Here is a 15704-nt window from a genome sequence, read left to right as displayed (position 1 = left end):
AACTAATCGTTTGTTACTATCTGTGTGTTGATCCTGGTGACCATAAACTGTATAAGTTATGTGGGTTAATGCACAAGGAATATCCTGATAAGTTGATAATTAAACATGAGAAACTGAGATTACTATGTCTGTGCCTTCTTATCCCTTAGAGACTAGCTGAGTAGTTATTGTTGGAGTTTGTGTTGGTATAAGCAATTAATAGTATGTAAATGGGGTATTGCTCACCAGAAACTATGAGAATTTTCCATTTTTATTTTAAATAGAATATCATCATAAAGCTGAACTTCAAAATGCTTTCAAATATATCTTTTGTAGTTTCATTTTTTTCAATGTTGAATATCTCAAGAACTGAAAACTATATGGATTCTTTACTGATTTTGCTTGGCTTGTCTAATCTGCATGCACTGTTGCCTTGCTTAGTCTTCAGGCATGTCTATTTCATTTGGGCCTTGATCATATCCTATGCTAATGTAATTACTTTCTGTGGTGCAGTCTGAAAATCTTTGTTCCATTGGCGATCCTTGCTTTTGCTGTCCTTGTGCCTGTAAATGTAACAGATGGGACTTTAGTAAACTTGAAGAAAGATCTCGTATTTAGTGATATTGATAAACTTTCAATATCAAATGTGAAGACTGGTTCTCAAAGGTTAGTTTGGGTAGTTAAATCTAATTGTATCTTGCAATGCACATGGTCTGAGAAATGATGTTCAGAAGAAATATTGAACTCATGTACTATGTCAACAATGATATTCAGAAAGGCTATTAAACTCATGAACTTTGTCAATGACCTATCTTTATTTTTTATTTTCTTTCTGGCAATTATTTCTACTATATGAAGCATACATTACTTTTGAATCTGGACATAGACATGGACATGGAGGAGTCTAGCATTTGGAAAATCTGGTAGCTATCGGACATGCAAATTAAAATTGGTTCGTTATCTTTTAATTCACCTATGATACGAGTCATATTTGTTCTGTTTTCAGTTTTGGTATTGACGTTTGCTCATATGATTTCATGCATCTCTTTTTGGCATCCTGATGATGGATCATAGAGTGTGATCCGAAATGTTGATGATAAAAAAATCATACACAATCTGAACCAGAAGCTATTTTCAAAAAAATCCTTTGGTTTACTTATCGTTTATATGAAACATTGTTGGATCTTGGAGCTTGTGCTTGTGTACATCATGCCACTTTCCATGTCGAGCGGATTCATATTAGAGGATGCTTGTGTCAAAGTGTTTGTCATAGCCAAACTTAATGTCATTATTATTGTAGTAGTTTCTTTCCTCCATTATTATTAAAAATCTTTTTTTCTCCATATATATTAAAAATCTTATTTCCTCTTTGACCATATAATGATGAACTTTTCCCAATGTCTTGAATCTTGAAGAATTCTATTTACTCTTTGGTTAGTATCACATTTATAGGAGATTGGTAAAGGATGGAGACGGTGTTTGTGTAATCGACGTCCTTGGATGTTCTTATCTCCATAACAAGAATGGATATGAGTTCAGTGTGCTCGGGGATCCCAGTGATGATAGGGTTAGCATTGTAGATCGGGCAGGTTTCATTGATTGGCTTCACCACTTTGGGCACAGTGACGTTGAGTTTGTTGGATGGATATTTTGCAACTGACAGTTTTGGGTAAAAATTCAGTTGCGAAATAAGATGACTAGCCATAGCATGTGAGACAGGGTCTCTCCTACCTTAAAGGGAAGGCTCCCCCTTTTCACCGTTCCTTGGATCAACTCAAGGTAAGCAAGAAGTCAAGAGATTTTATAAAAAAGGTGTTACCAATATCCTTTCTTCTTATCTTTCAAGAAAGAATCCACTTACTCCTGGAGTGAATAATGGGCAAGGTGAATCTCTAACTACACTTCTATCAAGAGCTGGAAACAGTGATACTGATAAACTTTCACTAACTCAAAGGCTAGCTGAAAATGTACCAATTTGGCTCTAAATCCAGTTGTACTTCTAAATGAAAAGCTTTATAATTAGGGCACAAAGACTCCTAAAAGTAAGAATACTTAACTATTTTGCGAATTAAGAAAGAAGTATCAGCTACAGACAAAGCTTCTAGCTATATATTTCCACAACCACTCCCAGTCAAAGCTTTGGCTCCGATTGCTTCTTAAATCACTATGCTCTTTTATTGAACACGAAATAATAATATGAATCAAGAAAATAGGCACAAATTACAGTCAAAGCTTCTAATTTGCTCTATCACAATTGCTTCTAGTCAAAGCTTCGAACCCAATTGCTTCTTTTATTCACTTTTCTCTCAAATTCATACTACACAATCAAAGTTATGCTTGCACAAATGTGGCAGAGCTTTCTTGCATACAACAAAAGATGATTTTTACAATGAGGGGGCACTCCTTTATATAGGCACAGAAGTTGAGAAAAAAGTGGGAGCAACTCAACCAACTTTGACCTAGTCTTAACTAAAAGCAAAAATATAGGGTTACATGCAACTGCACATGCAACTCACATTCCATCACATTACATGTAATTACATTTTTTTCATGTAATACATCATCTCCAATTACAAACTTGAAAGAAGAAGAAGAAGAAGAAAGACAAAAGAGAATTGAAATGCAATCCCGGATGATCACAAGATCGGAAGTTCCTGTACTTTGTACCACTGCATTCACCTTGATAACCATGGTGTTGTGTCTTTTGATGACCTCTGGCTTTGATGAATTTTTCGTTGTCATGTGGAAACTTGGTGTGATTAGCTTTTCTTGCTCAAGTTGTCGTAAATTCTCCTTTGTAGATCAGCACAAACAAGACTCTTTGACACCTTGAAAACTTTCTTGACAATGTTCGGATGTAAACTTAGAACAACTTTCCATCAGCACGTTTACCTTTTTTTTTTTGAAGTAAAGTGCTTAGCGCATGGGAATGCATGCAAATGGAGATTGCTGATTTCCAAAATGTGACTTGGGCTTTCAAGATGTCATTGCACGGAAAATGGATTACATGTAAATGCAACATGCAACAAGGGATGAAAGATGAGATTGAAAGCGAAGGAAAATGGTGGATGAGCTTTTACATGTAAGTGCAAATGGAAGAGATGCAAAACATGTAATGATATGGGAAGTGGAAAAATATGTATTTGCTCATGGAGGCGCAAATGCATATGGAGAGGCGAGAATGAAATAAAGTTTGAGGGAAAATGAACTTTATAGTCGTCTTAGGTGAAAAGGTGAAGTCAAAGTGCATGGGAAAACATGCATATGACATTTTTGACTTTTCAAAAAGTGACTTTTAGTCAAAATTGGACCTTTTGGATGCTATTACATGTGAGACTTTTTGTGTAATCATGTCATGCGAGTGAATACGGAAAATGAGATAAGTGAAAATGGAAGCAAAAAATGGGATTACATGCATGTGCGGATGGTGAATGAGATGGAAAACATGTAATCGCATTTGTCAGATGAGATGTAAAGTGTTGTGGCAAGGAAAGATGGAAATGAAATGTGACGATGCTTTCGCATGAAATAGAAAGTGGAGTGAAGTGAAACATGCTCAAGTTCTTGGGAAAGAACTTGCAATTTCTTCCAAAATGGAGAAAAAACACAAAAACAAGCACAAAACAAACACATGCCTTTGGCAAAAGACTCAAACATGTAAAGATGCAATGCACTTCAACACTCAAATTCGAATTTAGAGTTTAGGGAAATTCCAAAAGTGTGAAAATAAGAGTTTTCATCATTTTTAAAGGCAAAATGCACTTTTCATGACATATATATGGACAATTGTGCAATTTCAAGCTAAAAATATAGGAAGATAAGCATGAATTGATGAGCAAATTTGAAAATGTCCACTTACTTGATGGTTAAAGAGCCAAAATAGCAAGAATCATAGAATTTGAAGAACAATTCTTTCTCAAATCCGGATTTTCACACAATTTTTTGACTTTTTCCATACTTGCATTTAACAAAAAATAATGAGCAATGAAGGGTCGAATTTGACATGAAAGTGCCAAATACATGGTCTCCAAAGACAATATCATGCATTTAAAATTCAAAATCAATCCCTCTTGATCAAAGGTATGGGCTGGAAATGCTTTTTTTTGAGTTTTTTAACAAAAACATGAATTTTTAATGTAAAAATCTGGGCCGTTTTTGCAAAAACGTGGCAAAAAAATTCATGTTTTTGAATCATTTTGACCCGTGAATGCAAAAATGACTTCCCCAAATGTATATACATGGATCAAAATGCAAAAAAATGGCTTCAAAACACAAAAAAGTGGATTAAAACCCTAATTTTCTGGGCATTTTTAGCAAAAACGTGATTCATAAAAGGCATGAAATGAATTCATTTTTGGCTTCTAAGTGCAAAAATGTGAGCCAAGATGTATTGCAAATTATTGAAAATGCCAAAACTCCTCTTTCCCTTGCAAAAACATGATTTAAATCACTCAAAATGGATTTAGTTGAAGATTTTTTCAAAAATGTGCCCTTGGAAGGAGTTTGAAAAAATCACTTTCTAACAAGATAAATCCATTTTCAATGTTGGAAAATCCATGGCTAAGCAAAAACGACCCTATTAGAAAAGATTTCATGCAAAATCATCAAGTAAATTTCTCACAATTTCCAAAATCGGGTTCTTGAAGGGCAAAGACATGTTCTTCAAAAACTGACTTTTAGAGTGTTATTGCATATATTAGAACATGTTTTTTGATTAAAAAACGAATATTTTAAAATGTGCATCTCTTCAAAATCACACTTTTTGGGTGCTCTTACATGTTCTAAAGTATGCTCATAGGCAAAAACGGACCTTTTGAGGGAGGATGCATGTTTTAAAATGCATCTCACTTTTAAGATGTAAAAGTATTAAAACTTCACTTTTGATGCAGTAGCATCATAAAGGTCCACTTTTGATAACCTTTTGATGTAATGACATCAAAAAGGTCCACCAAAGTAAACTTTATATGTAGTGACATGTAAAATGTCCACTTTTGATGGATTTTACATGTTTAATTCATTTAAAATTATAAAAATGTTACAAAATGAGCCATAAACAATATTTATTTATCATATTTAGAAATATAACATATAAACATTCTTTAAAAAGTAACATTTAAATAAATATTTGATTTTTAAAACCAAAAATTAAACTAAAACTATATAGTTATATAATTACTTTAAGTGAAAAATAAAAAACTAACTCAACTTAAAATTATAACATAAAGTGCACTATTGTCACTTTAAGTTAAAAATTTAAAGTTAAAGTAACTTAAAAACATAATAAAAAGTGAATATAAGTTATATTTATCAAAAAGTGAAAGTCAAATTAAAAATATAAAATCATATTTTTAATTCATGTTGTTGCATCAAAAAGGTCCACTTTTTGGGCACTAAAATGGCCATATTTCTTGATTGACAACTTCGATTGAACTCTAGGTTAGACCGAATCAAAGGGAAAAGCAAAAGACAACATGAGCAAAACCAAACAACTAAAAACCAACAAACGCAAATTCAAAACCAAAGAAAATGACGATGAAGGCTTCAAAAATCAAACAAAGACTTAACAGAAAGCAAAACGAAAAAGACTTGACAAATGCCTTTAATAAAAGGATTCATTATATCAATTTGTGGTGTTTGATTAATCAATACAAACCAATTAAATAATGAAATAAGCTTAGAGAAATGCGAAACTAGTTTGAAAAAGTTTCGTACTGTTACCTACATTTTGTGGTGACAAAATGTAGGCTAACAAAGTTCATTGTTGAGAAACAAAAGTCTGAGGATGTTCTTCCTAGCAGGTGTTTGTTCAGATTCTGGGATCCTTCTAGTGCATCAGGATTTCAAATAGATCTCATTGAGGAGTTTATAGGATTTTACATAGTGAGGAGTGCTTACACCTTTTCTTTTGATCCTCTTGTGCATGCCCCCTTTTTGATGCACAACTAGTTACACATGTGTTGGATAGTGTATTTGACAACTCACTTTGACCATTTTTTTGAAGCAAGTTTTGTCAGCCTTTTGAGTTGCTTCCCTATGATATGTTCACTCCTGTGACATGTACTGTTAGATTCGTTTTGATTTGGTAGGTTTTATTAGTTAGATTGGTGATGATGTTACAAGAGCTAGTTGGTGAATATAGGGATACTAAAAAACTCTACCCTTAGGATCCGGGTGGAATGATGTGTTTTTGTTTTTGAGATTGCTTGGTGACAAACAATTTCAGAAGGGTGGACTATAATGTCCCCTTTTTCCTAAGTATCGTCTTTTAGAGGATTAGCCTATTTCCTTGTCCTCATAGGCTAATGGAGTTGTACAAAGGATCCAGTTGGTAGAGTTGGAGGCCAATTCCCACTCCAAAGGTTAGAGATGTTCAAGATTGCTCTTCATTTGAATTGATTGGGACACTAACTATTTATAGTAAGTGTTTATTTTGGGTAAGCCAGAGTTTCTAGCTTTAGCAAAGGACTTGAGCAGTTTTCTAGCAGTATGGAGTTGTGATATTGACAGAGTTTCCAATTTGGGACTTCCTATTTATAGCAAGTCAAATAATGGTTAGTTTTATTATTGATAAGGGCACGTGGACTCATGGTATGCACAATAATTGAATCGTTCGTCAATGACTTAATTTCAGGGGCTTACTATTTATAGTAAGTGGATGTTCGATGAAGACCTTTACTAGTTTTAGTAAGGCGGCTGAATGCACGATGGCTATGATGGTTTACTCACAAGTTTCGTCAAAGTCAAGAAATAATGAGTATCTTGCAGTTATGACATTTTATTTATTAATCAATAAGTAAGAAGTGCACATTGCTAAATGTTATTTGACTTTATTATTAAAACGGGATTATTTAATGATTATAAAGTCAGAGTATAAGTGCATATGTAGAATAATATAAAGTGCCAATTGAAAGGGAGACATAAGTGATTATTAAAATGACTTTATGTTATTTTGTTGTGCACATGGAGGGAAATATAATAAAGTATTATATTTCAAATTTATTACAAAAGCTCATATGATATGTTATATGGAGTGCAAGCTTGTGTTAGCTGACTGGATGGGTCCAGCGGTGTTTCTGTAGCCGACGAGTAAATAGTTTGTAGTGGATGTAATGTTGTGGCCAACGGACTCCTTCGGGAAGGTTCGGCGGTAGTATTTATATCCCGTCTGGGATCATTGTAAAGCATCATCATCTACTATTGCAAATATTATTCTGCTATTATATTCCATTGTCTGTATGCATTGATTTCTTTACCACTACGGTAAACATTTTGGCGCCGTTGCCTTATGAATCTGGAGGGTGGGAAGAATGATGATTAATGCCAAATCAGCTTAACAAGGATCGGAATAAGGTGAAGGGAAAAAATGGAATCCGTACTGCACACGAACATTTAATTCTGGCACAGCAGGTAGATCGCCGAAGGAGATTCCAGAAGCTTGCCAACGGAAACAGGAGTGCGGAGGAACTGTTGGAGGAGAGTCGGCAGCGGGTGGAATTGGTGGAAGAAGCACGAGAGGAGTTCTTGAATTTGTGTTCGCCGACGGAAGAAAATTCAGACAGAAGAGCATCAACTCGCACGGCTCGCAGTGCCGAGGGAGCACCAGCGTGGAGTGACGTCTTCGTCCGGGATATACTTCCACGGGAAACAACTTCAGAAGATCCTTCTTCTTCATCAAAGTTCGCAGCTGTCGACATCTTCGGTGTGGGAGAGCAGTCCGCCGGTGTGGGAGTACAGACTGCCGGTGTGGAAGTGCAGACCTCCGGTGTGGGAGTTCCGACCGCCGGTGCAAGAGTGTAGACCTCCACTGTGACAGTACAGACCTCTAGTGTTGTGATGGCGGGACCCAAAGAAAGCTGCCGAAGTTTGAGGGCGATGGTATAGCCGACCCCATCCGACATTGTAAGACATGTGAGACGATCTAGCGGGCAAACGGAATCACAGATGCCAACGAATGGGTTAGGCAATTTCTGGCAACCCTACGGGCTGTGGCGATTGACTGGTTTTCGGATACGGATCCACAAAAGCTAAATACCTGGGATAACATTAAAAAGGAGTTTTTGGCGGAGTTTAAACTCTTGTGGGATGATAATGAAATCGTAGTGAAAATTTTCAATACCAAGCAGGGGAAGCACGAAACTGTCCGTGTCTATGCCAGGAGATTAAAAGACTTAATAAACAAAATGGAAAGCAAGACGGCGGACGGATTGCAGAAAAGATGGTTCGTGGACGGCCTACGATTGGAATTGCGGAGGAAAATGAAAATTGTGCCACCATCGTCATATGTGGACGCGTATAATAGAGCACTGGATCTTGAAAGTGAACAGAAGACAAAGAAGAAGAAAACTAGCTCATCTGATTTTGATGACGACGAACCTGTCGGAGATGATAGCAGCAATGACGAAGGCAGTAGCAAGAAAATTCGGGCCCTACAAAAGGATATGGTTCGCATGATGGAGTTTAAAAATATGCAGAAGGAGCCAAAAGGAAGTGAATTGTGGTGTACGGAGTGTAAGACCGATGGCCATACTAAAGGATCGTGTCCAAAAAACCAATTTTGTGACATTTGTTAGATCATGGGCCATTCGACAAAAGACTGCCCCTTTAACATGAAGACAAGAGGATCTTCGTAGGTGCTTCTGACACAGGAGGCTTCCCCGTCGGGTAGTAGCGGAAACACAAATACCGCCGGTGCTACATCCGGAGGATACAGGAATAATCGGCGTGGACAGAACAATAACAACAATAATAATACCAATACGAGTAGAAGCCGGATCCAGTATGATGCAAACGGACGGCCGATTATTCAGTGCCGCGCATGTAACTTGTGGGGGCATTTTGCGCGGGAGTGTCCAACAACGAATACACCTCAACTATTGTGCCGATGGTGTGGACCCGGCGATCATGACGACTCAAAATGTCCAAAATCTGGAGTGAACTTGATCACTATCGGAGCGGATGAGGAAGAAGTTCTGGCAATTACGTGGCAACAAGCAAAAGAATACTCGGACCCCGCCGAAGAAAAGAGGAAATTTGCGGCAGCGCGGGCGGAGGTTGGAAAAGTATCCCAAGCAGTAACACCTCCGGACACCACTGGCACTTCAGCGAAGAGTTCCGTAGAACAAAACATAGTACGAATTTTTTTGCAAATGGAGGTGCAATTAAAGGTAAATGATTTTCTTCTCACCATGCCTCAACTACGATCTGCTCTTTCAAATATGGCAGGAGAATCAAGTCTCGAGAAGGAAAAGTCACCGAGAGAACCGAGTCCACGGAAAGAAAAGGAAATTGTTATGGGAGGAGAAGATCAGATGTTGCTGGCGCTGACATCCGGACGACACCCTGCAGTTGTCGAGATGGGCATACTTGGACATGTTCTCACAGACACCATAGTTGACGGAGGGTCCGGCGTAAATGTATTGCCAGAAGAAACCTGGAGGAAACTTGGACAGCTGACATTGTGGCCTCCGAGATTTCAGCTGCTGACCGCCGATCAACATGGCATTAAACCACTGGGCATTCTCATGGCATAGCCGGTAACCATTGGCACCCAACTGTTCCTGATGGATTTCGCGGTGATTCCGTTGAAGAGGAAAGGCTATGATGCCATCCTGGGCCGCGGGTGGCTTATCGAAGCAAGAGCTCGACACGACTGGAAGAACACCACTTTATCACTGAAAAATAAAGGCCGCCGATTCGTCATTGATCTGCATACCCAAATGGTAGGAGAAGAGGCCCTGTCGTCAGATTCTGAGGGAGAGGAGGACGAAGGCAGACAACGAATGGAACCAGATCAGGAGGGCGTCCTCCGATTGGACGGGGGAACAATGGATGACGACTTGGATTCCGTCAACGGTCTCTACCACTGGCAAATGGAGGACTATGAATTATTTCACAGTTGCAATGTTCTATCAATTGAGAACGAATATCCGAAGGAGTTTAGTGAAGTAATGGAGGGGGAGGCACCGTTGGATGTTACACCCGCCCATGCATTCAGTGAAGGAGAGACAATCAAGTATAATGAAGCTACGCTGCAAACGATGAATTTGGGGGACGAGGCAGAGCTAAAGAACATACTAGTCGGAGATAATTGGGATCCAGTACTCAAGGCCGCGGCATTCAAGATATTTATGGACTACAAGGATGTGTTTGCATGGACATACAAGGACCTCAAAGGAGTACCGTCGGAATTATGTGTGCACCGCATCTCGCTGGTGGAAGGAGCTGTACCTGTACGAAAGCGACCCTACAGGATGAATAAGAACTATGCCGCACGGGTTATGGAGGAAATCAACCGGATGCTGGAAGCTGGCATTATCTTCAAGGTATAGACTAGCGAATGGGTGTCACCGATAGTCATCTCATTGAAGAAGGATACTACTCAGATCCGGATATGCGTCGATTTCAGATGCCTGAATGCAGTGACGATCAAGGATCCATTTCCAATTCCATTCACAGATAGCATTTTGGAGGAGGTCGCGGGACATGAAATCTACTCCTTTATGGACGGGTTCTCCGGATACAATTAGATTTCTATAGCGGAGGAGGATAAGTTGAAGACAACGTTTGTTGTTGAAGATGGGGTCTACGTGTACAACCGGATGCCTTTTGGGTTGTGTAACGCGCCGGCCACATTCCAACAGATTATACTGCATATCTTCGACAGGATGTCTGTGGGAAATTTCAAAGCCTTCTTGGATGATTGGTCAATCTTTAGCACGGAGGATGGACACCTGGCAGCACTTGGTGAGTGTATGGAGAGATGTCGCAGAGCCCGGCTAGCATTGAATCCCAAAAAGTGCAGATTCATGGTTTCGCAACATTGTATGTAAGGAAGGATTAAAGACGGATCCCGACAAGGTGAGAGTCATTCTTGAAATGCAGCCATCTACTTATGTGACGGAGGTAAAATCTTTTCTCGGGCATATAGGTTATTATCGGAGATTTATTAAAAATTTTGCCAAGGTGTCCCAACCGTTAGATAAGTTAACCTGCAAGTATTTGAAGGGCTAAAGGTATGAATGGCTACGGCACCCATCCTAGCATATTCGGACTGGAATAAAGAATTTCATGTTCATGTGGATGCCTTTAACTATGCAATCGGCGCGACCCTAGCACAGATAGGTAATCACGGATTGGATCATCCAATATACTTTGCCAACCGGTTGCTATCAAAGGCCGATCATAACTATAGCATGACTGAAAGAGAAGCGTTGGGAATGGTTTATGCTATGCAAAAATTCCATCATTATCTGCTTGCTACACCGTTTGTGTTTTATGTTGATCACCAAGCCCTGTTGTACATGATTAATAAACCCGTCATCCAAGGGAGGATCAGCAAATGGCTACTACTGTTGCAGGAGTTCACTTTCAAAATCATTGTCCAGCCAGGAAAGAAACATGTCAGTGCCAACCACCTGTCGCGGATCAAAATAGGGGTACCAGCGGAGGGTGTGAATGACAACTTCCCTGACGCACAGCTGTTTCAGATTGGGGTATTGCCGGAATGGTACAGGAGTATTGGTGAGTACCTGTCAACAGGACAATTTCCCCCGGGGATGTCACCGAATGATAGGCGCAAGTTGATAATCAGGAGTCGTACATTTCAATTGGTCAATGGATTGCTTTAGAAAATGGTGCCAGATCATATTCTTCGGCGGTGTGTGTTGCAAGAGGAGATACCACAGGTGTTAAAAGAAGCACATGAGGGTCCCGCGGGAGGGCACATGGGGCCCGACACCACTACACGGAAGATATTGCTGGCAGGTCTCTGGTGGCCAACGGTGTATAATGATGCGCGGGAATGGGTCGTTGGATGCGACACTTGCCGACGGGTCGGGAAGCCGCTGAAGAGAGATTTCATGCCACTTCATCCCTCACACGCGCAGGAACTTTTTGAGAGATGGGGACTAGATTTCATTGGACCACTGAGTGTGAGCAAGAGTCGACGGTGCCGGTACATCATTGTTGCAACTGAGTACTTGACCAAGTGGGTGGAGGCACGTGCGTTACCAGATAACTCGGCCGTCAGCATTGCGAAATTTATTTATGAACAGATCATCACCAGGCAGAGGCCACCAATAAAATTCTAGTGTCCATCATCTACAAATCCTGCGCGGTGGAAGGTGCTGATTGAGAGGAAAACTTACCCGCTACCCTGTGGGCTTACCGCACGGCGTACAAGGTGACGACAGGGCACACACCATTCCAGTTAATGTTTGGACAGGAAGCAGTGGTCCCAGCGGAATTCATAATTCCGAGTCTCTGAATAGTGTTGGAAAACAAATTGGATGACGATGGAAGCTTACAAGAGCGGTTGAATAATTTGAATAAGCTGGAGGAGAAGCGGTTGTTGGCACAGTGGGCGACGGAAGTGGCACAGAAGAGACGCAAGGTCTGGCATGATAAGCATTTGAAACGTAGCAGATTCCAGCCGGGACAGTTAGTACTGAAGTATGATGGCCGCAACGAAATCAAGCCGGGAAAATTCAAAGTGAGGTGGGTTGGACCATACTAGATCCGAGAGGTTGGCGACAATGGAGCAATCAAACTGGCGACCTTGGATGGATAGGAGATGGCTCAGTCAGTTAATGGATCTAAGTTGAAACTATATCGCGCAAGAAAGTTCTTGCCGTCGTTGAATCCTCCGTCATCGTCATTACACGATTCTCTCGTGGCGACACCATTTGGAGGTACCTCTGTTATTTGATTTTTTTAGAAAAAAAAAAATGAAAAATTTGAAAAAGAAAAAAAAAATTGAAAGAAACAAAAAACTAAAAATAAAAATTGGGGGCCCTGTGGATAGAAAGGCCCGCGGACTGAAAAGCCCCGCGGGCAACAGCCTGTCCGCGGGCGAAGTCAAAGGCCCCGCGGGCAGCAGCCTGTCCGCGGGCTTGAAATGAATGGCCCCGTGGACAGTTTGTCCGCGGGTTGATAAAAGTCTCGTTGGTAGCCTGTCCGCGGGCATAAAACTTGTAAAGTTCTCCGCCAAGGAAAGCCCCACGGGCTTAGAAACATTTTTCTCTAAAACTTCTAAATCTTTTCGCCAGAAAGACTCCGCGGGCAATGGTGAATGGTTGCCTTGACTGCTGCAACATCATGGGTTCAAAATCAGACGTGGGCACCTGTGTGATTAGACACCACGAAATTGCCAGTGTCGAGCAACGCTGCCTTAGATACATTTAGACCTCCAGAGGGACTTGCGGTCCACAGCGGCGTTCTTTTGGAATCCAACAACTGAAGTCCCGCTGCAGAGAGCTGCAGAGTAGACCCTTCTTCAGCTGTCGACTATTCTCCTTCCCTTCTGCGAGCTTTGGAGGACATTCTCGCCTAGCTCCACAGTCTATTCTCCACGGCTTCACCCTGTTCCAACAAAACGCTATATCTTGTGTGGGTTGCTTGCAAGTTCGGGGGGTTGTGTTGCCTTTGTTGCAGAGCCGGTGTGTGGTGTGGGGTTCCTACGGCTTTACCTTCATCTTCAGAAACGTCTCCTATTTCCCTCGGATTGAAGCTCTCCCCCGGCTAGTTTTTCCTCTTCCACGCATGGTATTGTGCGGAGTGTTTTTAATTCTTCCGTGGATGGTTATTTAGCTAGCACTTCAATTGTTCGGCCTGCATGCAATAGGAGGAACCATATACTATATAAGGAGAAATAAACCATTTTTGCATAGAGTCAGCGGGCAAGCGGAAGCCGTGGAAGAGTTAGTTGGCAGCTAACATGGATAAGAATTCAAGAGTTTTGGCATCGGAAATTCAAGTTGCAGGCCCCTCCGGTTCGAGTAGCAAGAAACAGAAGACCAAGGAGGAACTCACCTATCTCACTGTCCAATTTGAGAGTCTTAGTGGGAGCGAATGCCGGAAGTGGTGGCAGGAGACCCCAGAGGCAGACCAGATTAAACAGATTTTGATGCGGGCATAGGTGCATTGGGCCATTCAGCTTCCCATCTTTTCCATCTGGTTGTTTGAATCAGTATTGCGCACTATGATAAAGACATATAGCGCTCGGAGCAGAACGAGTACATTCCTGTACAAGCAGCATCAGATGATAGTGTCTTTTAAACCTAAAGATTTCACTAGGGTTTTCGGCATCCCTGGTCTCGATGGGAGGAATGTGGAAATCAAGAATCATAAACTGTCACGGGAACGGAAGGAGCATTGGATAGATCTAGTGTGCAGGGACCTTACACCCATGGAGAGGGAGACAGCGGTTCAGGGGACAAAGTGTAGAGGGCTTCGCAGGGACTTTATTCAGGAGGGTCATTGTCGGTGTATCATGGACGTCATCAAGAGCAGGTTGACAGGCGCCACTCAAGCTTCGGATATAGCATTGCCGCAGATTGTGTTTATGAATGGTATCATGCAGGGAGTGGTATATGATTGGGCCTCAGTGCTTGCCGACAGGATGGAGGAATTCATGACGCTTCAGCACCGAACATTTTTTATGCCGCACCATGCCATCGGGCTATTTTTGGAGGCTGCTGCTAGCCAGATCCCACTAGATGGTTTTGAGGCTCCTCCAAGGGGCAAGTTGGCAGATGGGGAGCTTCCCATATTATATTGGCGACACTTGGATACAAGAGGATCAGTAGCAGGTCACAAGAAAGTACTCCGCGGATTGGCTGCTTTCGGAGAGACAGATAGCGGACGGGAGGGCACTTCGATGAGTGACGGGGCTGAGTTCGTGGAAGAAGAGGTGAGCACATCGGCTGAAGTTGACGGTGAGGCAGCGGGTAGTGGGCCCACATTCTTTACCCCTCCTCGGTTGTCAACTTCGGCGCACTTGACTACCTTTCTGACAGCCATTCCGGCATTTGGTCAGCGCCATGCCCCGGTCCTTATGACTCCTCCAGTGGAGGCAGATGTCCCACGGACAATGACGGAGATGGTCCCACAGGCAACGACAGATGTTGTCCCACGGACAGTCGCCGAGTGATTGTCGACAGCTGTAGCGGAGGTGATTCTAGTTGTACTAGCAGATGTCACCGTCGCAGTCCCACCGAGAGCACAATTGCCACCACCAGAGTTTGAGCCGCAGGTTTGGTTGGAGGTCATTGATTGTGATGCAGTGGTCACCGTTTCATCATCTGTTTTAGCAGAGGCCGAGTCAGCTCCGCCAGTACTGGAGGAGAACATGGAGCTCGCGCAGTTTGACCAACCGGAGGTGATGGATAGAGCTAGTGAGTTTTTGAGGTAGCAGTTCCGACTTACTCCTGCCAAGCGGGGTCCGTCCATTCAGCCTCCTAGGCATTCAGGAACATCACTAGCAGTACCAGAGCCTCAGCTTCAGGAGGAGGGAATGCCACATGCTATGGTTGCGCCAGCAGCAGAGAAGGCGGCACCGGATGTGGGCATGACTCCCGTTGATGAGGAGGAGAACACTGATGCGGAATGGTCATTTGAGGACTTCGCCAAGGAGGACTATGGGTCAGATGAGGACAGGTGCCGGGATTACCTTAAGACTATGAAGTCTGCATTGAAGAAGGGACATGATGTGGCAATTCAGGCCCTGACTCGGCAGAGGGAGTGGCAATTGATCAGAGCGTATATCTGTGGGATTTGTCCTCGACGATTTCAGACTTGCTTTGTAGACAAGGGCTGGCCGGCGGTGGAGACAGCGGAGATGTTGGCAGATTGGGCTACTGAGCCGGAGTTGGGACCCAGTGACACCCCTATGATGAAGCTAGCACATGAGATTGTGGGATTGTACAAGGAGGTTTACTATGGTCGTC

General features: G+C 41.9%; 1 protein-coding gene across 1 annotated transcript in view; it reads left to right on the top strand.

The window, feature by feature from the left end:
* Positions 1–15704, top strand: part of LOC149532328 (hyperosmolality-gated Ca2+ permeable channel 1.5-like) — a 189633-nt gene that overhangs the window by 44312 nt on the left and 129617 nt on the right. The window contains exon 2 of the mRNA XM_089807485.1: positions 493–645. Within this exon, the coding sequence (XP_089663611.1) occupies positions 493–645 (153 nt within the window). The remainder of the gene's footprint in view (positions 1–492; positions 646–15704) is intronic.

The sequence above is a fragment of the Cupressus sempervirens genome, chromosome 10 (assembly GCF_028749045.1).
Source record: "Cupressus sempervirens isolate cs-2001-9-10 chromosome 10, ASM2874904v1, whole genome shotgun sequence".
NCBI classification, from domain to species: domain Eukaryota; kingdom Viridiplantae; phylum Streptophyta; class Pinopsida; order Cupressales; family Cupressaceae; genus Cupressus; species Cupressus sempervirens.
Note: the sequence above shows the minus strand (reverse complement) of the source record. Positions and strands in the feature narration are given on the sequence as shown.